This window comes from Canis lupus, chromosome 11 (assembly GCF_011100685.1).
Source record: "Canis lupus familiaris isolate Mischka breed German Shepherd chromosome 11, alternate assembly UU_Cfam_GSD_1.0, whole genome shotgun sequence".
Classification (NCBI taxonomy): Eukaryota; Metazoa; Chordata; class Mammalia; order Carnivora; family Canidae; genus Canis; species Canis lupus.
Genome location: NC_049232.1, coordinates 51884182 through 51910382, shown reverse-complemented (window position 1 = coordinate 51910382; position 26201 = coordinate 51884182). Strand labels below are relative to the sequence as shown.

Here is a 26201-nt window from a genome sequence, read left to right as displayed (position 1 = left end):
AACCCCAGGATCATGACCTGAGCCATAGACAGACACCCAACAACTGAGTCACCCAGGTGTCCCATCATTTTACCTTTTTTGACTCCACCTGACTTTCATCTTTGCTCCTGGATCTCTGATACTAGACCCTACCTTCTCCTGCAGACTTTTTTCTTTATATACTCAAGACTGGGCTTCTCTTTGTAACCAGTCTTTTTATTCCTCTCATCACAAGGTTCCTTTAGCCACCATCCCTTTTTGCCACTGAATCCCACTTTCTTATTGGATTGTCTTCTACCACAAACACTTGTCTTTTCCCCTCTTCCTTCAGAGCACAATCAGACCCTGTTCTCCAGCTGGACCTTGTGTCTGGACCATATTACCTCACCTAACTTCACCTTTTCTCAGGATACCAATCTCTCACCCATGGCTCCCTCTTACTCATATAAAAAAATATTATTTTAAAAATAATTTCCATACCGTAGAATTCACCCCTTTCCATAGTTTTTAGGTTGTATAATAATCACCTCTAATTCCAAAACATTTTCATCATCTAAACAAGAGGTGTACCCATGAACACACTCCTTATTCCTCAACACACACCATAAGATTTTGAATGTTCATCATGTTGTACCATGTATCACTATTTCATTACTTTTTATAGATAAATAATATTACATTGTATGGATGTGCCACATTTTGTTTTTTCATTCCTCAGTTGGTGAACATTTGAGTTGTTTCCATCTTTTGGTTCTTATGAATAATGCTGTTCTAAACATTCATGTATAAATTTTTGTGGGAATGTATGCTTTCATTTCTCTTGAGTGTGTGCCTTGGAGTGAGATTGTTCCGTCATAATATAATTCTATGTTTAAATTTTTGGGTGACGGGCACTGAGGGGGGCACTTGATGGGATGAGCACTGGGTGTTATTCTGTATGTTGGCAAATTGAACACCAATAAAAAATAAATTTATTATTAAAAAAATTTTTTTGAAGAACCACAAAATTGTTTTCCAAATTGGCTGCATCATTTTACATTTCCCAGCAATGTACAAGGGTTTCCTAATGACCAATAACATTGAGATCTTTTCATATGTTTGTTGGTCATTTTTATATCTTATACTTTGGCAAAATTTCTATTCAAGTCCTTTGCCTATTTTTATTTTATTTTATTTTATTTATTTTATTTATTTATTTATTTTTTAAGATTTATTTATTTATTCATTCAGAGAGAGCGGGAGAGAGGCAGAGACACAGGCAGAGGGAGAAGCAGGCTCCATGCAGGGAGCCCGACGCGGGACTCGATTCCGGGTCTCCAGATTCACACCCCAGGCTGCAGGCGGCACTAAACCGCTGCGCTACCGGGGCTGCCCTTATTTTATTTTAAAAAAGATTTTATTTATTTATTCATGAGAGACACAGGGAAAGGTAGAGACACAGGCAGAGGGGGAAGCAGGCTCCCTCCAGGGAGCCGGATGTGGGACTTGATACCGAAACCCCAGGATCACTACCTGAGTCAAAGGCAGATGCTCAACCGCTGGCTACCCAGGTGTCCCCCTTTGCCTATTTTTAAATTGCTAAACAGTGTTTTTGTTATTGAGTTATTAGAGTTTTTTTTTTTTCTTATGATAGAGAGAGAGAGAGAGAGAGAGAGAGGCAGAGACACAGGCAGAGGGAGAAGCAGGCTCCATGCACCGGGAGCCCGACGTGGGATTCGATTCCGGGTCTCCAGGATCGCGCCCTGGGCCAAAGGGAGGCGCCAAACCGCTGCGCCACCCAGGGATCCCGAGTTATTAGAGTTTTTAAAATGTATTCTGGGAGTGCCTGTGTTGTTCATTTGGTTATGCGTCTTCTTTCGGCTCAGGTCTTGATCCTAGGGTCTTCGGATCTAGCCCCACATCGCATTGGGCTCCCTGCTCAGCAGGGAGTCTGCTTCACCCTCCCCCTCTACCCCTCCCCCATGCTCTTTCTCTCGCTCACTCTCTCTCAGATGAATAAATAAATAAAATCTTTAAACTAAAACAAGATAGGGCAGTCCTGGTGGCTCAGAGGTTTAGCGCCGCCTTCGGCCCAGGGCATGATCCTGGATATCTAGGATTGAGTCCCATGTCGGGCTTCCTGCATGGAGCCTGCTTCTTCTTCTGCTTGTGCCTCTGCCTTTCTCTCTTTATCGCTCTGTGTCTCTCATGAATAAATAAATAAACACTTAAAAAGTAAAATAAAATAAAATAAAACAAAATGTATTCTGGATACTAAACCTTTATAAATACGATTTGCAAATATTTCCTTCAATTCTATGAATTCTCCTTTCACTCTTTTTTATTTTTTTTAGATTATTTATTTATTCATGAGACACACACACACACACACACACACACACAGAGGGAGAGACACAGGCAAAGGGAGAAGCACGCTCCACGCAGGAAGCCTAATGTGGGACTTGATCCAGGATCAGGCCCCAGACTGAAGGCGGCGCTAAACCGCTGAGCCAGTTTCATTCTTCTGCATGTGGATGTCCAATTTTCCCAGCACCATTTATTGAAGAGACTGTCGTTTTTCCAGTGGATAGTCTTTCCTGCTTTGTTGAATATTAGTTGACCATAAAGTTGAGGGTCCACTTCTGGATTCTCTATTCTGTTCCATTGATCTATGTGTCTGTTTTTGTGCCAGTACCACACTGTCTTGATGACCACAGCTTTGTAGTACAACCTGAAATCTGGCATTGTGATGCCCCCACCTATGGTTTTCTTTTTTAAAATTCCCCTGGCTATTCGGGGTCTTTTCTGATTCCACAAAAAACTTAAAATAATTTGTTCCAACTCTCTGAAGAAAGACCATGGTATTTTGATAGGGATTGCATTAAACGTGTAAATTGCCCTGGGTAACATTGACATTTTCACAATATTAATTCTTCCAATCCATGAGCATGGAATATTTTTCTATCTCTTTGTGTTCCTCAATTTCTTTCAGAAGTGTTCTGTAGTGTTTAGGGTATAGATCCTTTACCTCTTTGGTTAGGTTTATTCCTAGGTATCTTATGCTTTTGGGTGCAACTGTACATGGGATTGACTCCTTAATTTCTCTTTCTTCAGTCTCATTGTTAGTGTATAGAAATGCCACTGACTTCTGGGCATTGATTTTGTATCCTGCCACACTGCCAAATTGCTGTATGAGTTCTATCAAACTTGGGGTGGAGGCTTTTGGGTTTTCTATGTAGAGTATCATGTCATCGGCGAAGAGGGAGAGTTTGACTTTTTCTTTGCCAATTTGAATGCCTTTAATGTCTTTTTGTTGTCTGATTGCTGAGGCTAGGACTTCCAGTACTATGTTGAATAGCAGTGGGGAGAGTGGACATCCCTGTCTTGTTCCTGATCTTAGGGGAAAGGCTCCCAGTGCTTCCCCATTGAGAATGACATTTGCCGTGGGCTTTTCGTAGATGGCTTTTAAGGTGTTGAGGAATGTTCCCTCTATCCCTACACTCTGAAGAGTTTTGATCAGGAATGGATGCTGTATTTTACCACTCTCTTGCACCATACACAAAGATAAACTCAAAATGGATGAAAGATCTTAATATGAGACAAGATTCCATCAAAATCCTAGAGGAGAACACAGGCAACACCCTTTTTGAACTTGGCCACAGTAACTTCTTGCAAGATTCATCCATGAAGGCAAGAGAAACAAAAGCGAAAATGAACTATTGGGACTTCATCAAGATAAGAAGCTTTTGCACAGCAAAAGATACCATCAACAAAACTCAAAGACAACCTACAGAATGGGAGAAGATATTTGCAAATGACGTATCAGATAAAGGGCTAGTTTCCAAGATCTATAAAGAACTTCTTAAACTCAACACCAAAGAAACAAACAATCCAACCATGAAATGGGCAAAAGACATGAACAGAAATCTCACAGAGGAAGACATAGACATGGCCAACAAGCACATGAGAAAATGCTCCGCATCACTTGCCATCAGGGAAATACAAATCAAAACCACAATGAGATACCACCTCACACCAGTGAGAATGGGGAAAATTAACAAAGCAGGAAACCACAAATGTTGGAGAGGATGTGGAGAAAGGGGAACCCTCCTGCACTGTTGGTGGGAATGTGAACTGGTGCAGCCACTCTGGAAAACTGTGTGGAGGTTCCTCAAAGAATTATAAATAGATCTGCCCTATGACCCAGCAATTGCACTGCTGGGGATTTACCCCAAAGATACAGATGCAACGAAACGCTGGGACACCTGCACCCCGATGTTTATAGCAGCAATGTCCACAATAGCCAAACTGTGGAAGTAGCCTCGGTGTCCATTGAAAGATGAATGGATAAAGAAGATGTGGTTTATGTATACAATGGAATATTACTCAGCCATTAGAAATGACAAATACCCACCATTTGCTTCGACATGGATGGGACTGGAGGGTATTATGCTGAGTGAAATAAGTCAGTCGGAGAAGGACAAACATTATATGGTCTCATTCATTTGGGGAATATAAAAAATAGTGAAAGGGGATAAAGGGGAAAGGAGAGAAAATGAGTGGGAAATATCAGAAAGGGAGACAGAACATGAGAGACTCCTAACTCTGGGAAACGAACTAGGGGGGGTGGAAGTGGAGGTGGGCGGGGGTGGGGGTGACTGGGTGACGGGTACTGAAGTGGGCACTTGATGGGATAAGCACTGGGTGTTATTCTATATGTTGGCAAATTGAACACCAATAAAAAATAAATTTATAAAAAAATAAATAAACCGCTGAGCCATCCGGGCTGCCCTTTTCACTCCTTTTTTTTTTTTTTTTTTTTTTAGAAAAAATTTATTTATTTGAGAGAGAGAGAGACTGAAAGCAAGCACAGAGGGAGAGGAAGAAGCAGACTCCCTGCTGAGCAGGGAGCCTGACACGGGGGCTTTATCCCAGGACCCTCAGATCATGAGCTGAGCCAAAGGCAGACACATAAATGTCTGAGCCACCCAGGTGCTTTCTTAATTTCCTTTTTGGATTGTTCATTTGTGGTAAACAGAGACACACAGCTTATTTTTGTGTGTTTAGCTTTGTTGAATTCATTTATTAGCTCTACTAGCTGTCTTGTGGAATCTTTGGGATTTTCTATATCTAAGATCATATGATCTATGAATAGAGATAGTTTCACGTTTTTCTCTCCAATTTGGATAGTTCTATTTCTTTTTCTTATCTAATAACTCTAGCTGGAACTTCCAGTACAATATTGAATAGCAGTGGTTAAAGTTGGCATCCTTGTCTTGCTCCCTATCTTAGGGGGAATACTTTCAGTCTTTCACTGTAGAGTATGATGCTAGGTTTTTCATAAATACCATTTATCATGTTGAGGAATTTTCCCTCTATTCTTTGTTCTCTGAGTTTTTATTATGAAAAGGTTGGATTTTATCAAATGCTCTTTCTGTATCAGTTGAGATGATCATGTGTTTTTCCCCTTTATTCTACTAATATAATGTATTACATTGATTGTTTCTTTTATGTTGAACTACCCATACATTCCAGGAACAAATACCACCGAGTTTTGAGGAATAATAATTCTTTTAGTGTGCTGTTGAGTTCAATTTGCTAATATTTGGTTGAGGATTTTTGCATTTATATTCATGAGGGATGCTGGGCTGTAGTTTTCTAATCTAATTTTACTACTTAAATTTATTTAGAATAAATTTATATTTAGAATTTCTAATTTTATTACTCTAACCTAATTTTTCTTATCTGGCTTTAGTATCAGGGTAATTCTGACTTCATAGAATGAGTTGGAAAGATTTCCTTTTCAATTTTTGGGAAGAGTTTAGGAAGGATTGATATTAATTCTTCTTTAAATGTTTGGTAGAACTCACTGGTGAAACCTTCAGGTCCAGGACTTTTCTTTATTGGAAGATTTTTGTTTGTTGGTATTATTTATTTACTGAAGTATAATTAACATACAGTATTAATTAGTTTCATGTGTACAGTATATAATGATTCAACAATTCTATACATTTCTTAGTGTTCATTAGGATAAGTGTATTCAGAAATCCCATCACCCATTTCACCCATCCTCCCCTCCTACCTTCCCTCTGGCAACCACCAGTTTGTTCTCTATATTTAAGAGTCTGTTTTTTATCTCCTTTTTCCATTGTTTGTTCATTTGCTTTCTTTCTTATATTCCACATATAAGGGGTGCCTGGGTGGCAAGTCAGTTAAGTGTCCCAACTCTTGGTTTCAACTCAGATCACAATCTCAGGGTTGTGGGATCGAGCCCCACATCGGGCTCCATACTCAGGGTGGAGTCTGCTTGAGTTTCTCTCTCCCCCTCCCTTTGCCCCTCACCCTTAGTGCTTGCTCCCTTTTTAAAAATTCCACATATAACTCAAATCATATGGTATTTATTTTTCTCTGACTTATTTCACTAGGTGAAATAAGGTCCTCTAGGTCCATCCATATTGTGGCAAATGTTCTTTGAGTAATATTCTATTATATATATATACATACTATGTCTTCTTTATCCATTCATCTATGGATGGACACTTGAGTCACTTCCATATCTTGGCTATTCTAAATAATGCTTCAGTAAACATAGAGGTGTGTATATCTTTTTGAATTAGTGTTTTCATTTTCTTTGGGTAAATATCCAGTAGTGGAATTATTGGATCATATGGTATTTCTAGTTTTAATTTTTTGAGGAACCTCTATATTGTTTTCCACAGTGGCTGCATGAGGGTTTCTTTTTCTTTCCACATCCTTGCCAACAGTTGCTTTTTCTTGTGTCTTTTATTTTTAGCCATTCTGACAGTGTAAAGTGATATTTCATTGTGGTTTTAATTTGCATTTCCCTGATAATTAATGATATGGACCATCTTTTCATGTATCTGTAGGCCATCTCTATGTTTTTGTTGAAAGGTTTTGGATTACTGATTCAATCTCTTTACTTGTTATAGGTCTGTTGAGATTTCTGTTGTTTTGTTTTGTTTTGAGACATTTTAGGTAATGTGTGTATTAGTCAGGGCTCTCTAGAAAAACAGAACCAATAGGCTGCATATACATAAACATATATATGTATATATGTATTATATACACATACATATATAATTATTTTTTTAAAGATTTTATTTATTTATTCATGAAAGACACACAGAGAGTCAGAGACATAGGCAGGGGGAAAACTAGGCTCCCCGGGAGGAAGCTGATGTGGGGCTCAATCCTGGATCCCAGGATCATGCCCTGAGCCAAAGGCAGACACTCAATTGCTGAGCCACCCAGGTATCCCTACATATATAATAAGGAATTGGCTCACACAATTAGGGAAGCTTGCAAATCCCAAGATCTACAGAGTCACTTGGCAAGCTAGAGAGGCAGAAGAGCTCCCAGTCCAAAGACCTGAGAAACAGGAATGCCAGTAGTTTTAGTCCCAAGGCTGGCAGATTTGAGACCCAGGAATAGCTGATGTTTCACTTCAAGTCTGAAGGCAGGAGAAGAGCTGCTGTTCTAGCTCAAGGGCTTTTAGGCAGGAAAACCTCTCTTACTCAGGGCAGAGTCAGCCTTTTCATTTTTTTCAGGCTTTCAACTGATTGGATGAGGCCCATCCACATCAGGGAAGGAAATCTACTTTACTCAATCTATTGATTAAATGTTAATCTCACCCAAAGAAACATCCTCAAAGGGGTGCCTGGGTAGCTCAGTCAGCTGAGCATCCAACTCTTGATTTCAGCTTAGGTTATAATCTCATGTGGTGGGATCGAGTCCCACATGGGGCTTCATGCTCAGTGTGGAGTCGGCTTCAGATTCTTTCTCCCTCTCCTCTCCCTACGCCTTTGCCCTTCCTCATTCATGCTCTCTCTAAGATAAATAAAATCTTTTTAAAAATCCTCAAAAAACTTCCAGAATAAAATTATTTTTAAATTTAAAAATAATTAAAAAACAAAACTCCCAGAATAATATTTGATCAAATATCTGGACATCCCATGGCTTAGTTGTGCTGACATGTGAAATTAACGATCATGGTGTGTTTAAAGGAATTTGTCCCTTTCTTCTAGGTTATTTAATTTGTTCATGTACAGTTGTTCATAGTATTCTAATGCTTTTTATTGCTGTAAGTTTGGTTCTACTGCCCCCACTTTCACTTCTGATTTTAGTAATTTGAGTCTTCTCTCTTTTTTTCTTAGTTAATCTCACTAAAGATTCATAGTTTTTCCTTTTTCAGACAACCATTTTTTTGTTTTTTTATATTGTTTTCTTTTTTCTTTATTTTTTATTATTTATTTATTTTTTAAAGATTTATTTATTCATGAGACACACACACACACACACAGACACACAGGCAGAGGCAGAGGCAGAAGCAGGCTCCATACAGGGAGCCTGATGTGGGACTTGATCCTGAGTCTCCAGGGTCACGCCCTGAGCAGAAGGCGGCGCTAAACCCTTGAGCCACTTGGGCTGCCTGCTTTTCTTTTTTTAAAAAGATTTTATTTATTTATTCATGAGAGACACACAGAGAGAGGCAGAGACATAGGCAGATGGATAAGCAGGCTCCCTGTGGGGAGCCTGATGTGGGGACTTGATCCCAGGGTCCTGGGATCACAACCTGAGCCAAAGGCAGACACTCAACCACTGAGCCACCAAGGTGCCCCTTTATATTGTTTTCTATACTCTGTTTTATTTCTAATCTATTATTTGTTATTTCTTCCTGCTGCTTGCTTTGGGTTTACTTTCCTCTTCTTTATCTAGCTTCTAAGATATAAAGTCAGATTGTTGATTTGAAATATTTTTTTATTTTTTATTTTTTTATTTTTTAAAGATTTTATTTATTCATGAGAGAAAGAGAGAGAGAGGCAGAGACATAGGCAGAGGGAGAAGCAGGCCCCACGCAGGGAGCCCGATCTAGGACTTGATCCCGGGACCTGAGGATCGTGCCCTGGGCCAAAGGCAGGCGCCAAACTGCTGAGCCACCCAGGTGTTCCTGAGATATTTTTTTAATTTGGGTATTTACAGCTATAAGTTTCCCTCTGAGCACTGCTTTCATTGCATCCCATATATTTTTTTTTTCATTTGCCTCTAAGTATTTTCTAATTTCTCTTGTGAATTTTTCTTTGATACATTGGTTATTTAGGTGTTATTTTGATACATTGGCTATTTAGGTGCTGTTTAATTTCTACACATTTATAATTTTCCCTAATTCCCTTCTCATTGATTTCTTTCATTCTGTTGTGATCAAGGAACATACTTGGTATGATTTCATTTCTTTTAAGCTTATAAATACTTGTTTTAAGGCTTAACCTATGGTCTAACTTGGAGAATGTTTCATGGGTACTTATTTTTTTTCATGGGTACTTAAAAAGAATGTGTATCTTGCTGTTAATCGATGGAATGCTCTATAGATCTCTGTTAGCTCTAGTTGATTTACACTGTTTTTCAAGTCTTCTATTTCCTTTTTTTAAAAAAAGATCTTATTTATTTATTCATGAGAGACATAGAGAGAGAGGCAGAAACACAGGCAAAGGGAGAAGCAGGCTCCTCACAGGGAGCCCGGGTCTCCAGGATCACACCCCGGACCCAAGGTGGCGCTAAACCGCTAAGTCACCGGAGCTGCACTCAAGTCTTCTATTTCCTTGTTAATCTTTGGCCTGGTTGTTTTTATACATTATTGAAATGAGTATTGAAATTTCTAATTATTTTTGGTGAATTATCTATTTCTCCCTTCAGTTATGTCAGTTTTTGCTTTATGAAGCTCTTTATTGGATGCATGTATGTTTATAATTGTTATATCTTCTTAATGGACTGATTTCTTATCATTATAAAATGCCCCTTTTTGTCTCTTATAACAGATTTTCTTTTCTTTCTCTCCTTTTTAAAAAGATTTTATTTATTTATTCATGAGAGACACAGAGAGAGAGGCAGAGACATAGACAGAAGGAGAAGCAGGCTCCATGCAGGAAGCCCGATGCAGGACTTGATCCTGGGACTCCGGGATCATGCCCTTAGCCAAGGGCAGATCTCAACCACTAAGCCACCCAGGTGACCCCAGATTTTCTTTTATTTTCCCTCCCTCCCTTCCTCCCTCCCTCCCTCCTTCCCTCCCCTCCCTCCCTCCCTTCCTTCCTTCTTTCTTTCTTTTTTAATATTTATTTATTTGGGACACCTGGGCACACCCTCTGCCTATGTCTTTGCCTCTCTCTGTGTGTCTCTTGTGAATAAATAAATAAAATCTTTTAGAAAGGAGAGAAAGAAAAGAAAATCTATTATAATAGACGAAAGGGGCATTTTATAATGATAAGAAATCAATCCATTAAGAAGATGTAACAATTATAACATACATACATGCAAAAAATATTTTTTAAAGATTTTATTTATTTATTCACGAGAGACACACAGAGAGAGATAGAGGCAGAGACACAGGCAGAAGGAAAAGCAGGCTCCATGCAGGGAGCCCGACTCAGGACTCGATCCCAGGTCTCCAGGATCACACCCTGGGCTGAAGGCGGCACTAAACCGCTGAGGCACCAGGGCTGCCCAATAAAATCTTTGAAAAAAAAGATTATTTATTTGAGAGCGTGTGTGCACACTTGAGTTGGGGTAGGGGCAGAGTGAGAGAGAGAGGGAGAGAAGCAGACTTCCTACTGTGCACGGAGCCTGACATGGGGCCGAATCTCATGACCCTGAGATCATGACCTGAGCTGAAATCAAGTGTCTGATGCTCAACTGACTGAGCCACCCAGGTGCCCCAACAATTTTTTTTAAAGTCTATTTTGTCTGTTATTAGTATAGCTGCTTTATAGCTTTCTTTTTGGTTATGGTTTGCATGATATATCTTTTCCCATTCTTTTACTTTTAGCTTGTATCTTTTCTTTTTGAGATTTTATTTATTGATTGATTGATGAGAGACACACAGAGAAAAGCAGAGACATAGACAGAGGGAGAAGCAGGTTCCCTGTGGGGAGCCTGATGTGGGACTTGATCCTGGGATGCAGGGGTCAAACCATGAGCCCAAGGCAGACAATCAACCACTGAGCCACCCAGGTGGCCCAGCTTGTATCTTTAAATGCAAAAGTGGGAACACCAGGGTGGCTCAGCAGTTGAGTGTCTGCCTTTGGCTCAGGGAGTGATCCCAGAGTCTCGGGATGGAGTCCCATCATCAGGCTTCCTGCATGGAGCCTGCTTCTCCCTCTGTGTATGTCTACTTCTCTCTCTCTGTGTCTCTCATAAATAAATAAATAAATAAATAAATAAATAAATAAATAAATAAATAAATCTTAAAAAAATATAAATGTAAAATGTGTCTCTTATAGATAGCATATAGTTGGATCATATATTTTTAAATCTTATTCCAGTGTTTGCCTTTTAATTGGAGATTTTAATTCACTCATATTTAATGTAATTACAGATACTAGGGTTTATGTCTACAATTTTGCTGTCATATTTTATATTTCTTATGTTTTTTGTTTGTTTCTCAGCTGCTCCATTACTGCCTCTTTTTTTGTTAAATTGACATTTCTAGTGTGCCATCTTAATGACCTGGTTGTTTCTTTTACTATATTTTTGAATTGTTTTCTTATTGGTTGCCCTGGGCATTATAATTATCATAATTTATATTAGTTAATTTATCCTAATAAATCTTATGTTTATCTTGTTTTATCATTTTATCTTAATAAATCTTAATTTATGGTAACCTACTTTGCTCCTATACAGTTTGCTCCTATAAACTTTGCTCTTAGTTTCATTTTCTTTTCCCTCATTTGTGCTCTCACAGGCATACAGATTACATCTTTATACATGATGTACATGAATTATACATTCATCAACACAGATTTATTAGTATTGCTTTATGCAGACATCTTTTAAATCAGAAGAAGAAAGGAGAGAAAAAAAGGAGTTATAAATATGCATTTATACTATCTTATATTTTCCTTTGTAGTTGCTTTTATCAGTGCTATTTATTTATTTTTATTTATTTATTTTTATTTCTTTATTTTTTAAAGATTTTATTTATTTATTCATGAGAGACACACACAGAGAGATAGAGAAATAGAAAGAGAAGCAGCCTCCCTGCAGGGAGTCCATTCTGGAACTCCTTCTTGGAACTTCAGGGCCATGCCCTGAGCTGAAGTCAGAAGCTTAACTGCTGAGCCATCCAGGTGTCCCGAATGCTCTTTATTTCTTTATGTGGATTTGAGTTACTGTCTAGTTTTCTTTATTTTATCCTGAAGGACTCCTATTACCTTTTTTTTTTTTTTTTGTAGGGAAATTTTGCTAGCAATGGATTCTCAGTTTTTTATCTGGTCTTGATTCCTCCTTCATTTTTGTTGGATAATTTTGTTGAGTATGGAAATTCTCTTTCAAAAGTTAAGTATGTCATCCAATTCTTTCTGGCCTTCATGGCTTCTGATGAGAAATCAACTGTTACATCTTATTGAGGATCCCTTGTGAGTGATGACTCACTTTTCTCTTGCCTCTTTCAGTATTCCCTTTTCATTTTGTCTTTTGACAGTTTGATGATGATGTGTGTAAGTGTGGATCTCTTTGTGTTTTTCCTGTTTGGAATTTGTTGAGCTTCTTGGATGTATAGACTAGTCTTTCAGTCAACATAGGTGGTTTGGGACCATTGTTTCTCCAGATATTATTTCTGCCCCTTTCTCTCTCCCCTCTTTCTGGGATTCCTGTTCTTTGTATATTGTTATTCTTGATGATGTCCAACAATTCTTCTAGGCTCTATTTTTCTTCGTTATTTTTTTCCTGCTCCTCACATTGCATAATCTCAATTAACTTATCTTTAAATTCATTAATTTTTCTTCTGTGTTCTCAGATCTGCTTTTGAAATTTTATTGTTATTTATTTATTTATTTATTTATTTATTTATTTATTTATTTATTTCTGAGAGACAGAGCATGTGTGCAAATGAGTGGGAGGAGGGGCTGAGGGAGAGGGAGAAGCAGACTCCCTACTGAGCAGAGAGCCTAATGCAGAGCTTGATCTCAGGATCCCAGGATCATGACCTGAGCCAAAGGCAGTCACTTAACTGACTGAGCCACCCAGGTGTCCCTATTTGATTATATTTTTAAAAGTAACTTCTGTCTCCTTATTGATAATCTATTTGGTGAGTTTTTGTTTTCATACTTTCCATTAGTTCTTTTAGCCATAGTTTACTTTGAACTTATTTTAAACAGGTGATTTAAAGTCTTTGTCTAGTAAGTTCAATGTCTGGGCCTCCTCAGGGTCACTATTTATGATTGCTGTTTTTTCTTCTGTGTATGTGTATGGGCCAAACTTTTAAAAATTTCTTTTATAGTTTTTGTTGAAAATTGGGACATTTTAAATAATATGATGTGGCAAGTCTAAGAATCAGATTCTCTTGAGTTTGTTGTTGCTGTTGTTTGCATAGTGACTCTTCTAAACTAATTCTATCCAGTCTATATTCTTTATTGTGTATGGCCACTCAAGTCTCTGCTTTTTTAGCTTAGTGGTCAGTTAATGATTGGACAGAGGTTTTATTAAATCACTGGAACTAACAAGTCCCCTAGTTTTTGCTGAGGGAATATATGTTTATACTCTTCTGAGACTGTTTTTGAGTCACTTGCTGTCATGCAGGACACCATAGGCTCCCAACCATTGTGGAACACTGAAGATAACCAAGAGCAACTGCACAGTCTTCAGCAGCTTCCACATTCCCAAACCTGGGGAGACCATTGCAGCTCTATTAGGATCTCCTCTTTCTGCACAGTGAGTCCCTTATGGCTACTGGTCCGGTTTTCTAGTGGTTGTTTCCCACTGGAGTCTTCCTTTATTTTATGCAATATAATTTTTTTCTTTTTAAATATTTTATTTATTTAAAAGGGGGGGAAGCAGAGGGAGAGGGATAAGCAGACTATGTGCTGAGAATGGAGCCCAATGTGGGGCCGGATCCCATGACCCTGAGATCATGACTTGAGACAAAACCAAGAACTGGATGCTCCACTGACTGAGCTACCCAGGCACCCCATTTCTAATCCCTACTCCTCCACCCCTCAGTTTAAATTCAGGCTAAAGATTCCCCAGTGTTTCTCCAGCCCTGAACCCTGCTTCATTACTAACCCCTCCCTCAGGCCAAACTTCAACCCTTGCTCCCACTCCTACTACCTTCTTTTCTAACCCAAATTAGGATCTCTGGGGCATCCTTTCCTAGAACCTAGCATGAGGTACAATATCTCACCCCAACTGAAATTTAACCCCTGTTTTAGAAGTAGTGTGAAAATTTGTGAGTTTTAATCTTTTTAGTATAGCCTGGCCTCCCAGGCCTATGTGCCAGTTTCCATTCTTCCTAGAGAATTTCCTATAAGTAATAATATTTGGAACCAATGAGAGCACCACCTCTGAAAGAGTCCCATGTAACATTGTGGGACTTGGCTTACAGGACCCAAGAATCTCTGGTAATGATGCAGCCTCATGGCAACCAACAGACAAATCTCAGCTAAGGAACACTCATAGACTTTCACAGCCCTCTGTGTTTATGAGCTAAAGCAGGAAGGATCTAAGAAAGATTGGATTGTAACATCCAGGAAGTTTCTCTGTGAGGGGCCCGCAAAGTTCCTGTCAGGGAATGACTAAGGGAAGAGTGTGAGGCATAGTCTGAGAAAAGACCTATCAAGAATTCTTACCTATCCAGGAATTCAGAAATCTACCTAGTGAAGGCTTTGGGGTTTGGTTCTGTAGAGGAGATAAACAATGACTTGTTGAGTCACTCAGAGTATTGGCATGAAAGTGTTTCATTAACGTGTTCAAAAGAGAACCTAGACTGGAAGCAACTGGAAAAGGCATTGGTTTACTTGGACAAGAAGCTGGGGCAGGTATATCATAGTGGGATCCCTATAGGTGTGTACTGCTCATGGCTTGCTGCCCATTATACATTGCCCCCTCCCGAGAAGTCTTACAGCTGCTTGGAAGCTGGAAATTTGGTACCCTCAATGACTCAGGAACACTGCCTGAATATCTCTTGGAAAATTCCCTTCCTTGATCTAGGCATTAGATAAGCACTAGGAAGCCCAGGTTATATAGTTCTGGGTATGGTAGAGGTAGAGCTTACCTTGCCAGGTCTTTGAATCCATGAAACTGTTAGGTTGATAGAGACCCAGTCATGTTTTCTTCCCTGGTCTACTTTTCTCTCTCAGCTACCCTTGTTTTAGAGATGGCTAAGCCAAGGTTGCTTAGCTCTTTTTTTTTTAAGATTTTATTAAATTGAGAGAGAGAGCGAGCACAAGCAGGAGGAAGAGGCAGAGGGAGAGGGAGAAGCAGACTCCTCGATGAACAGGGGGCCTGATGTGGGATTCCATCCCAGGACCCTGGGATCATGACCTGAGCTGAAGGCAGATGCTTAACCAACTGAATCACCCAGGAGCTCCAGTGACCAAGGAATGGCCCCTACCACCAAGAGTGATGGTTACCCAAGATTCAGAATGGCCAACCCTTAAAGAACATGTCACTGTCATACACACCCACATACACATGTGTGTAAAATGATTTAGGGGCTTCTCAAAGTGAGTAAAGACCCCACTGCCCAGGCCTGGCTGAACTAGTCTTTCCCTTAGCTCTTTTACCATCTTGACTTTTATGTAGGTAGGGACACACTCGCATGTGTGTGTGTATGTGTGTGTATAGGGTTACACAGGCATCAGAGGACCACAAATCCCATATGCAACCTCTAAGAAGGGAAAGGTTCAAATTGCAGGTAGAGTTGCAGAGTCAACTTCACGGCTGTCTAATGGGAGTGTCCCTGGCCTCAGGTAGCCTGGCTTTTAAGGACTTATAGGCCCATCCCCAGATGCTCAATGGAGATACAACAATTTCCTGGGTCTTACAGGTACACACTGAAGCCAAAGCAAGTAGTCTGGCTCAGCAGACCTGGATCCCAAAGCTTCAGGCCTCAGGAAAGAGCCAGGACAATAATTTAGTCCCAAGTGAAGAGAAGAACAACCTAGGGGATCCAGAACAAGAAAGCACGGAGTAGTGGTGCAGGATTGGGGATCTTCCTGCTCAGGCCAGGGAATTAGCAGACATTTTTGTGAGCAAGACCCCTTAGTTTCTGCAGTGGAAAGAACAGGCTCCTTTCAAAAGTACCTTAGGATGAGAAGCTTTTTCACTGGCGTCATACCGGGAGAAAAGGCAAGGGCAGAAATTCCTTTAAATAAAGCTTAGTTAGTGTTAGGCTCTGTATGGAGGCTAGGCCCAGGTGAAGGCAGAGATGTCTTCATGACATTGTGGACACTGACGTTTAGGAGGGCATGGTCCTTGTGGGTTTGATCTTGAGGAGGAATCTGGGGCTCAGGCATGGAAGAAAGTCAGTACAGGAGGAAGTCCAGGCCCAGGCATAACCTACAGATGGGCATTTCTATGACTACAGGGCTCCCCCTTACCCTGATCCAAGGAAAGTGGCAAGTGCATCATGCAGTCAGCATGCAGGCCCCAAGGATCAGAGTTGTCTTAGTAGTTCAGAGACAAGGACAGACATCCCCAGAACGTTGTAAGATTTAAGGACTGGTAACAGTGTTTATGACTTCCAGGAGGCCTGCATCCCCAGCCAGGCCCTGACAGCATGGGCCCAAGATGCCAAGTACCTCTAACAGCTCTTTCCATTGCCCCATGCTCTGTCTTTGGGGTTGTAGCTCTTCTAGTTAGCCAGAAAGTCCTCCTTCATTCCCTCCTAGGAGGAAAATTTTTCTCCAAGGAAAATTCCAGTCCATGTAGAGAAAATCTATTAGTCCTCATGCTTGCACATCCTTCAAAGAGGATAGTCTCTATTTCTCATAACAAAGGATATTTATTCTTTCTAAATAGATTTGTTTCTTCTAATAGCTGAGTGGTATCTTCTGTCTCTGCTGAGTTTGGGGTTTATGTTTTAGAAATCCCAGGGGCCTAGGCTTAGAGGAAGGAAGGAGTCCAAGTCACCTTATATATTGAGGGACTGCTTGGATTTCTCAGAGGTGACCAGGACCCTGGTGGGAATTGAGTAGTACTTCACACCTGCCCCCATCCCGGGTTCATTGCTCCTGCTCAGATGCCTTATTTTTAAAATACTTTATTTATTTTCCATAATACTGTCATTACAAAAAAATACAAAAAAACTACTATAAAAACATTCAGGGGCTTGTCAAAGTGAGAAAACCTAAAGACCCCACCCCAGGACCTGGCTGAAGCAGTCTTCCCCTAGCTCCTTCACTATTTAACCTTTATACAACTGTGGGAGTGGGGTGGGGTCACCCAGGCATCAATGGGCTGGAAATTCCCCACGCAGCCTCCATGAAGGGTAAGAAATAAGTAGCTTCACATATCACAAAAGTGGGATTTGGAAGTTTGGGGGTGGCTAGGCCCTGAGTTCAGAGATGTGGGGAGAAACCTGTGACCCTGAATCTCTTGGTGGGGAATAGCTGCCACCTGACCCCAAAGCCCTTTCCCTTCCTGATGAAGGCTGGGAGATGGACCCTGCTCCCTCCCTCTCAGCCTTAATACAGCAGACCCTCTTCCCCTCCCTCCACCCTTGCATACTCCCGAGAGCAGCAGGGAGGACAGAACTTTCAGCTCTGTGGGATCTGGACAGGGGAGCTCTCTGGGAGTCTGCCAAGGGCCCTGTTCACCTTCCTGCCCCAAATGAAAAGTGTCTCGTGCTCAATGGCCCGGTTCATGGGTTACGGACCTTCCCTTCCTATCTCAACTCCGGAGAGGCACAGATAGCTCTAGGTGAGTGCTTGTGTGCGTCAATATGTGTGCATTAACCTTAGACACTGTGGACCTAGGGGTGGAGTGGGGGTGGGAAAGCAGTGTCCTTTCTATCTTCTTCCTCCCCCAGTAGGAGGAAACTGAAGAGAAGGGAGAGGAGAGGTATTAGCAAAGCTGAGAGGGGAAAGAGGACATGCTATTTACAGGCATGGACAGGAAATCTCTGTATCTTCAAGTAGCACTCAGGTCACTCTCCAGCCACTGGAGTGGGAACTGGATTCAAAGCTAGTGACATGAAAATTAACCCCTGGCCTGGACTAGGCTCTCCCCACCTCCCACCCACTTCCCCAAGGCAGCCCAGCTCTGAAAGGGGTCAGGGACAGGAACATTTTCCTGAAATCCAGTGGCTTTTTTTTTTTTTTTTTTTCATTTTAGAAAAAGTTGCCAGTGTCCAGTGGACATCAAGCTGGGTGCACATTGGGTGGGGTGAGTGTAGGGGGTATTGCTGTGGAAGACTCTGGGCTGGCTGGGGCAGAGCCTAGGAACAGGGTAGGTGCTGCTTAAGGATCTGTCGTGTCTGTGGTGTTAATCTGTCTGGGAAGCGAACTTTGAACTCGACAATGAGGTCTCCTCGCTGGGTGGGCACTTTGGGGAAGGGAAGGCCCTCCCCACGGAGTCTCTTCACCGTGCCTGGCTTGATGACATCATTGCAGGGTAATGGGATCACCCGGCCATCAATAGTGGGAATGTTCACAGTGCAGCCACACAGCGCCTGGTGAAAATGAGGCAGAGGGAGGAAAAGGTGGGGTAGAGTGGGAAGGGAGGGGAAGATTGACGTGAGGAAAGAATGTCCCCATCATCCCTCCCCTCCCCAACACATACCCAACCCAACCCAGGCCCTACCTCCTTGAGGCTAATCAGGGCACTGTAGAGCACGTTGGTGCCGTCTCGACGGAAGTGCGCATGGGGCTTGTCTTTGAGCACAAAGACTATATCAGCAGGGATGTTGTCAGGTGTAGCATCACCCTCTTTGGGGAAAGTGATCTTGGTGCCTTCCTTCCAGCCACGCTTGATGACAATGTGCAAGATCTTGTCCTCTGTGCGCACAGTTCGCCCATCAGGGTTGAGGCGCCGCCTTGTGATCTTCATGCGCTTGGTGGAGCCGTGGTAGATCTCCTCCAGGGACACTCGCAGCTCATGCACCACAGGTGGGTCCTGCACCTTGCGCCGAGGGTACAGTGGTTCTGGGGGTCGCCTTGGACCCCTGCTCAGACCATTGAAGCCAAAGCGGCCAAAGGCGCCAAATGGATCCTCATCTTCATCCACATCCATGTCATCTGGGTCAAAGCCACTGAAGGGTCTAGTGGACCGGCTGCTGGCAAAGAAGATATCGAAGGGGTTGGACCCACCAAAGAAGGAGGCAAAGGTGGCGTGGGGGTCCCCATGAAAGGTGTAGTGAAAGGAGCCACTGGAGCCACCTGATGAACCACCGCCGGTCTTCAGGCCTGGAGGGAGGAGAAGTTAGGGACAGTGTGGCTGGTCTTGACCCCACCCCATTCCCCGCCCCCTGCCCTCTAGTTCCTAGTTCATGGGCCCTATGTAGGGCTGACCTAATAGAGTAAGAAAAATTTCTGACAAGATTCACTTCTATTCATAATTATAAGTTTAATAATAAAGCACAGCATGAGAGTCAAAGAGGCTGAGTTAGCCAATTGGTAGAAAAGCCAAAGTAGAAGAAGACTTGGAGGATAGGACTTCCAGTCCTAGGTCTCCTCCATGAGCCCATGACCTAAAGATGTTTCACAAGGCCTTGAGTGGCTGGCTTGGGATCACATTACAATCATACATGACTCCCAAATCTTTATCTCCAAAGACACACACAGAGAGAGGCAATTGGACAAGATTTAACTACACAGGAAGCTAGTAAGTGACCTGTTCCAAATAAGGTTGGGATACAGTCCAGGAGGAAGCCCACTCTCATTCTGCTTCTAGTATAGTCCCCCCTTTTCCTGACTCCTACCCAAATGAGAAATCAGGAGGGTCCAGAAAAGCAGGAAAGCTCTATTAGCCTGGAGATGAGGAGCTACTTCTTAAATTTTTTGGAAAGATTTTATTTATTTCTATGAGAGAGAGAGAGAGAGAGGGAGAGAACGCGAGCCCATGAATGGGGGGACAGAGGGAGAGGGATGAGCAGACTCCTTGCTGAGCTAGAAGTCCGATGGGGGGGGGCTTGATTCAAGGGTAGGACTGGAGGGGTGGAGGAGACTGGACAAGGGGGCTCCATCCTAGGATCATGACTGGAGCTGAAGTCAGATGCTTAACCAACTGAGCCACCCAGGCGCCCCAGGGAGCTATTTCTCTAGAAAAAGTTTTCAAATGCTTTGTTTCCACACTCAGAGCTCATGGCATTATATACTCCAGGATGCCATTCACACACTGGACAGATGGAGAATACAATGGGAATAGAGCTTCTTGGACTTAAATAACACCAAGCCCTACACCCCATACCTAATGTCAGAGCAACCAAAATGCATGAATGCACTGGCACATTGCAAGTGGTAGCCCTAGCTGCTCTCTCTCAAGTCAGGTCCTAAGGAGCTCATCAGATTGCTGGAGGCAGCCTTCATCCCCTACCCCCTACCGGCGACCTCCTCCACCAAGCCCAGGAGTGGGGGGAGGGCAGTGGTGGTGAGGGGGAGGGGTGTGGAGAGGAGTGAGGGAGGGGTTAACACTGAGAAATGATTTAGAATATGTAGACTCAGGGGTGGGACCCAGACTAAGGGAAGGGACTCTTTTCTTTGAGGCTTTTTATCTAGGATTTCAATTGATCAGGGAAGTCTCAGTCTAAATTGAATTAACCTCTTATTTCCTGGGACCACAAGGATGGATTTGGGTTTCATTAGAGAGGCCAAGTGGCAGGCAGTTCAGAGACTTGTAGCAGCTGCCTTTTCATCCCTCTCCTAAGACTCAGGGTCTGTTTTTTCCTTTTATTGAAGATCTGATTATCAGGTGACTTCAAGAAGCTTGGCAGAGCTCAGTGAAAGAGGGAGGCTGGACCATAACAACAGGAGGGGGTAACTTCTCCTGTAGGGTAACTACCACCCCCTTTCCCCAGCTGGGAACAACTTGTCCCCAGCCAGGGTTGCATGGAGAGTCTATGTGCACAACCCTTCCAGCTGGCTGTTGGGGAGGGGGCAGGGCAGTGAGAAATAGAGCCCACATTTTCAAGGCTGCTTCTCCTTCCCAGAGCCCTGGGTTTCTCCTTAAGGTTGTGCTGCATTCCTTGGGGACCTTCTGGGATGTAGATCGACGTTAGAACCCAGTGTCTGGGCCTAGGGGCTGAGCTTTGCCCTTCACTTAGGCTTGGTCATGTGGAAGGGGTAAAGTTTCTGGGTAGCTCTCCAGCCAGGGAAGGTGAGGCCAAGTGGAGAACAAAGTGCAATTCCCAGACAGGTCACACGGTGGCATGGTGTCTGCACTGCTTCCCTCTTCCCACCCGCTCAGCTCCCACCCCTCCACTCCAGAGAGAAGAATGTCTTAGCTGAGAGCATACTGGGGATTCCAGCAGATGTCTGTGAGTCTGGGAGTTGGCAAGTCTAATAGGTGAGCTGGGAAAAGCTGAAGGAACTAGCGGTGCGGAGATTAAGAACAGGGGGTTGGGAGGACTGGGGCATGCAGAGGATAGCGCAGGACACAAAGCAAGGAGGACAGGAAAAGAACACTCTCTTGAGCACCTATCTACTCTGCAGCAGGTCTAGTACATATCTAGTTTTGAGGCTGGAGCGGGAAGACTGAGGAGGAGAATGTGGAAGAAAGGTAGATGCTGCTGGGCAGGAAGGACAGTTCCTCTTAGGAAGGAGAGTCCTCAGCTGTGGCAACGTCTCTTAATATAGCCTGACAGGTGCCTGTGGCTGGCGGGTGGCAGGCGGCCCTGAGGGGCAGGCCCAGAATTAGCAGCTACATCATGCCTGTGGGATGTACTGGGAGGGGCCACCCTCTCAGAGGCTTTATTTGGGCCTTTCCTGCCACCCTGTGCATGGCCACCAGCTACCTCAGGGAGGGGGGCAAGATGCCAGCAGCGGTTCCCCTTCCATCCTTGGATCCCTGCCACTTCCTCAGGAGGCAGACTCCCCCTCTGTTCTGCCGGGCCGGCCTGAAGTGGGCAGGGAAGAGGAAGATCATCTCTGTCTCCCAGAGCTCCAGTGGTTAATTCCCAGGCTGCTTAAGGGCCAATCTTTTATGCTGATGAATGTAAATGCTCTGTCCTCAGACAGCCAAGCCACAAGCTCCTTTTGCCTAACCTTCCCCATCAGCCAATGAAGCAGCAGGGACTTCAGGCTGGACTAATAAGGCTGGGAGGGAAAGTAGGGAGGGGGAAGGCCTCTGGTTCTGACTTCAGATGTCTCTAAGGCTTGAATTTGAGGAGAGAGAGGGGCACAGAGAAGCAGGGGTAACTATGGTAAGCCAAGGCTGGGTAGTGGGTGGTCTCTTCTCTCCTCTGGGTGTAGGCGCTGAGAACACTTGCCTCCCCTCACCCCCTACTCAGCCTCCAGTTGCCTGCTCTGAGAACTGGGCCACCCGGCACCCCAGACAAGGACAGGGGTCCAGTATCAGGCTGGAGCACTGCCCTCTTACCTTCCTCCCCATACTGGTCATACAGGCCCCGTTTCTTAGGGTCACTCAGCACATCATAGGCTTCTGCAATCTCCTTAAACTTCTCCTCAGCATTGGGTTCTTTGTTCTTGTCTGGATGGTACTTCAAGGCCATCTTCCGATAGGCTTTCTTGATCTCATCCTCGTTGGCTCCCGATGGGATCCCAAGAATCTTGTAATAATCCTTTCCCATTACAGCCACTGGACCGGCACTTGTCTCCTTGTTTCTGAAAGAAACCCAGGGCCAGTCCTTGAATTCCCTGTTCCCTCCTGACCCAGCCCTGCTCCTGATGATCCTGCAATCCCTAAGTGACTCACTGTGATTTTCAGCAGGTCATGCCTGTTCTGTAGGCCTCTGTCTCCCCATCAATGAAATGAAAGGTTTGGACTAGATGATCTCTTCCAGCTCTGACATTCTAGGATTCTGTGAATCTTTTGTCAGCTCCTGGATTTTCCCAGCAGGAAACTGGGGGCTGTGGCCTCCTGGGGGCTAGGCTAAGGCCCAGTTCCTGGGGCCAGGCTGAGGACCCCTGAGAGCCCTGCTGCATGAAGTGGCACCATGGACTGACAGGCCCATACATAGAAGCTGGCAGAGATCAGTGTGCTGGGTGATGTCACCTGAGCGTCGTGGTCTTTTACGCCATGCCTCAGGCATGATGCCCGGACTAAGGGCAGCTGGGGCAGTGGCTAGGTAGTAGCTAGGGACAGGTCTGGGTCTTTAGCCAGCTGTCCTGGCCAGCCAGGCTGAGTCAGGGTGTTGGTGCCTGGAGTTCTCTCTGCTAGTGAAGACCCCAGGTCTCCTTATTCCTGCTCCCCAGACTCTGCTAAGCCTCACGTGTGACTCAGACCAGGGGATGACTCACAGCCTTTGGAAAGTGCTGTTCCTAACTCCCTCATTAGTAGGGGGTGACACTGTCCTTTTTCCAAACAGGGCAACAGTTCCCTTTACTCACTTCCCACCAACTACACATGTGTGTGTACAAAGACATATCTATGCCTTCTGAACACTAGTATTAGTGAAAAAAAGCATCCTGGGCACAGGGTCTTTCTTCATCTTAGTTGTTAGAACAATTAGGCACTAGTCAACATTTCCTTCATACCTTCCCTACCAGTCCCTCCTGCTTACCTGTCGGGTGGTTAGGATCTGGCCCAGGGCCAGATCCACACTCCTCTGATACAGTTCTTTCTAAGCTGGATGCAGGGGCATTTGTTTTGTGGGGGAGAAACATAGGGTCCTAATTCTTCCATGCCAATCTCTTCACCACTGCCTCTGTGGTGGGTATGAAGGGAAGGGGACTTTCCTGTAGTTGGGCTATTTGGGGAGATGGCCAGAAGCCATCCTCTAGCCCTTCAGAGGCTTAGCCAACCCCTACCAAAGCCCAGAAAAACCAGAGTCTTTCTAGCAATGTCCTGGGCTGGCAGCCACAGCTGAGGCCTGCTTTCCTGCCTCTGACTGTGAGGTGTGCAGGGTTTCCCAGCAGGAGTGGGGGATGTCATGGGGAAGGGGAGGCCGTAGGGCCCCAGGAAGACCGAGACAATGGCCCTAGCTGCTGCCCCCACAGGGCCTGTTGCAGGTGGCTTAGTTGACTCATGGTTCTGGGAGTCACCTCGCTCTGATGAAGAGAAGGCTCCATAAAGGCAGGTCCTCCCCCTTCTCCCCCTACCAGCATGTCACGCCTGGTGGGGGAAGCTGGGGTTGGAAAAGTGAGAGAAGAGCATCTGGGGGTGGGCAGCCATTTTCGGAAGCAACGGTAAAAGCCGTCTGAGAGGGAACTGGGGGTGGTCTGCCATTTCTGCCTCGGCCCACACCATCTCCCCCCACCCCAGGGCTGGGAAGGAACCCTGGTATACCATGAAGGTGCCCCCAGAGAACCACAGCAGCTTCTAGGCAGAGGGCAAGCAAAACAGCTTGCCAGTGCTCCCAGCCTCCTCCTGCTGTCCCTGTGTTACCCTCCTGTCAGGCCAGCTTCCTTCCTGGCACTCACCTGATAACCGTTCTATATCTACAATTCCCTTGTCTCCACAGACAGGGCAAGCTCTTTCAGGAATTGCCTTTTCCCTCCTCCTTTCCTCCCTCTCTCCCTCCCTCCCCATACCCACAAGCCACGTGTTGGAATGACAAAGGAGCCCCATGGCATGGCACTGCCTTGGATGGAGAAGAACATTAACATGTTGAGGCAGGAATGGAAAATGCAAAATAGCAAGAAGGCCTGTAAAGGGAGGGGGATGGTTGACACAGAAAATGAAGTACTGGTGGAAGGGACAAGGGATGACAGATGGAGACGGCTGAGGTGGAAAATGGGTTACCGATGGATTGAAAGAGATGCAGAGAGTTGAAATAATGATGTTTGTGGGAAATGGATGGATGCCTAAAGGGTTTGGTATGGGAACTGAATGATGGGTTACAGTTCATTCAAAGGTAAGGGTGAGGTGGAAGGGGGGTTCTCACATGTAATGGGGATGAGATGAGGATGACATGGTAGGCAATGGAGGGGATGTGATGTGGAGGATGGGACGGTGGTGGGGATATGAGTGCCCTTCTCCAGAGGGACTTACCGGAACTTTACAAACCCATTCAGCGTCCACGCTCGAAGTTTTAAGGGCTCCAGCTGAATTTTAAACATCAAGCTGGCTAAGAAGTCTTCTCCCCAGAAGTGTGGGAAGCTCCGGAAAGCTCCTCGGGCCTGTAGTGGGGGTGCTGCTGGGGATGGGCAGGAGAGCACTGTGCGCTTAAACATGCCCAGCCCAGCCCCTCACCTCTGATCGCTCCACTGGAGCCTGCTTGGAAAGCTGCAGCTCTGGAGGCCACCTCCTCAGGTTGTCAGAGGCACTTGCCCAGCAAGGCCTGTCCGGTGCAACAGGAGCTAGACCTGATCCCCAGGTGTGGAGAGTGAAGGAATAGGGTCCAGCGGCCACCTGCTCTCAGGTGCAGCAATGTCTGTATGAATGGCTGTATGGCAGTGTGACAGTAAAGCTGGCAGTGGCAAGCGTGTGCTTGCGAGTGGCAGCCTGTGTACCTGTGACAGGTGTGACTGTGAGAGGCTGAGAGGCAGTGAGTTCCTCTCGCGTCTCTCTCCGGGGAGGATCCGACCCCAATCCCCAAGAACCTACTCAATGAAGTCACTGACCCGGAGTCTCCTCCCTCGCAGATGGGCGGGGAGGGGCGGGGCAGAGCCGAGCTGCCCGGGACAAAAGGCGCGGCGAGGAGAGGAGGGAAAGGGAGGGGAGGGGGCTCGGGCGGGGGAGGGTGGTCGGTGATGTCACCGGCGCTGACGGGCTGGGCCGGCTCAGAAACGCCTCCGCCCGCGGAACCCAATCCGACCCGGCCCGACCCTCCCCCAGCTCAGGCGCTGGCTGCCCTGTTAGAGGGTCGCAGACCTCGAGCACTTGCAGACCCCAGTCCCCGCACCACCGCGGCACAGGGAACGGTGGGCCTCCAGTGCCCCGCCGCCTCCCCGGTCCCCCCCACCCCCTGCACCAGGACCCCCGGCTTCGCGACGCCCCCGCGCCCCCTGGGTCCTGGCTCGGCGCCCTCACCAGTGAGGAGCTGCGGGCGCCACCGCGGTCCGTCACACAGCCGCTGCCCCCTCCCCTGGCTCCGGCTCCGCCGCCTCCACTCGGGACAGGAGTCGCCTGCCCGCCGGCCGCAGACAGCGGGCCGGGGAACCCGCCCCCACGGCTCCGCCCCCGCGCCACCCATTGCGCGCTCTGCCCGTCGCTCCGCTCAGCCTGCTCTGTAATTGGGCAGCCTTCAACGAGTGCCGCGGTGATAGCCGCCCATTCTCCGCCCCTGTCACCCGGCCACACGCGCACACATTCCGGGCGGCGACGGGTGTCGGTCTGATTGGTGCGCTTGGGGATCAGTCAACCACACCTCTTCGCTAGCTCGTCGCGTCGTTGGT

General features: G+C 45.1%; 1 protein-coding gene across 2 annotated transcripts; it reads right to left on the bottom strand.

The window, feature by feature from the left end:
* Positions 1–16992: 16992 nt before the first annotated feature.
* On the bottom strand, positions 16993–25986 carry DNAJB5 (DnaJ heat shock protein family (Hsp40) member B5). 2 transcript variants are annotated; one of them, XM_038552677.1, is made up of 5 exons: positions 25837–25986; positions 24856–25000; positions 22282–22526; positions 18550–19151; positions 16993–18418 (listed from the first exon to the last, which is right to left on the bottom strand). In XM_038552677.1, exons 2-5 carry the CDS (start codon positions 24921–24923, stop codon positions 18185–18187), a joined length of 1149 nt encoding a protein of 382 aa, XP_038408605.1. In that variant the 5' UTR covers positions 24924–25000; positions 25837–25986; the 3' UTR covers positions 16993–18184. The 2 variants fall into 2 exon arrangements, with proteins under 2 accessions (XP_038408605.1, XP_038408606.1); XM_038552678.1 differs by lacking the exon at positions 25837–25986 and having other exon boundaries at positions 24856–25037.
* Positions 25987–26201: the final 215 nt, after the last annotated feature.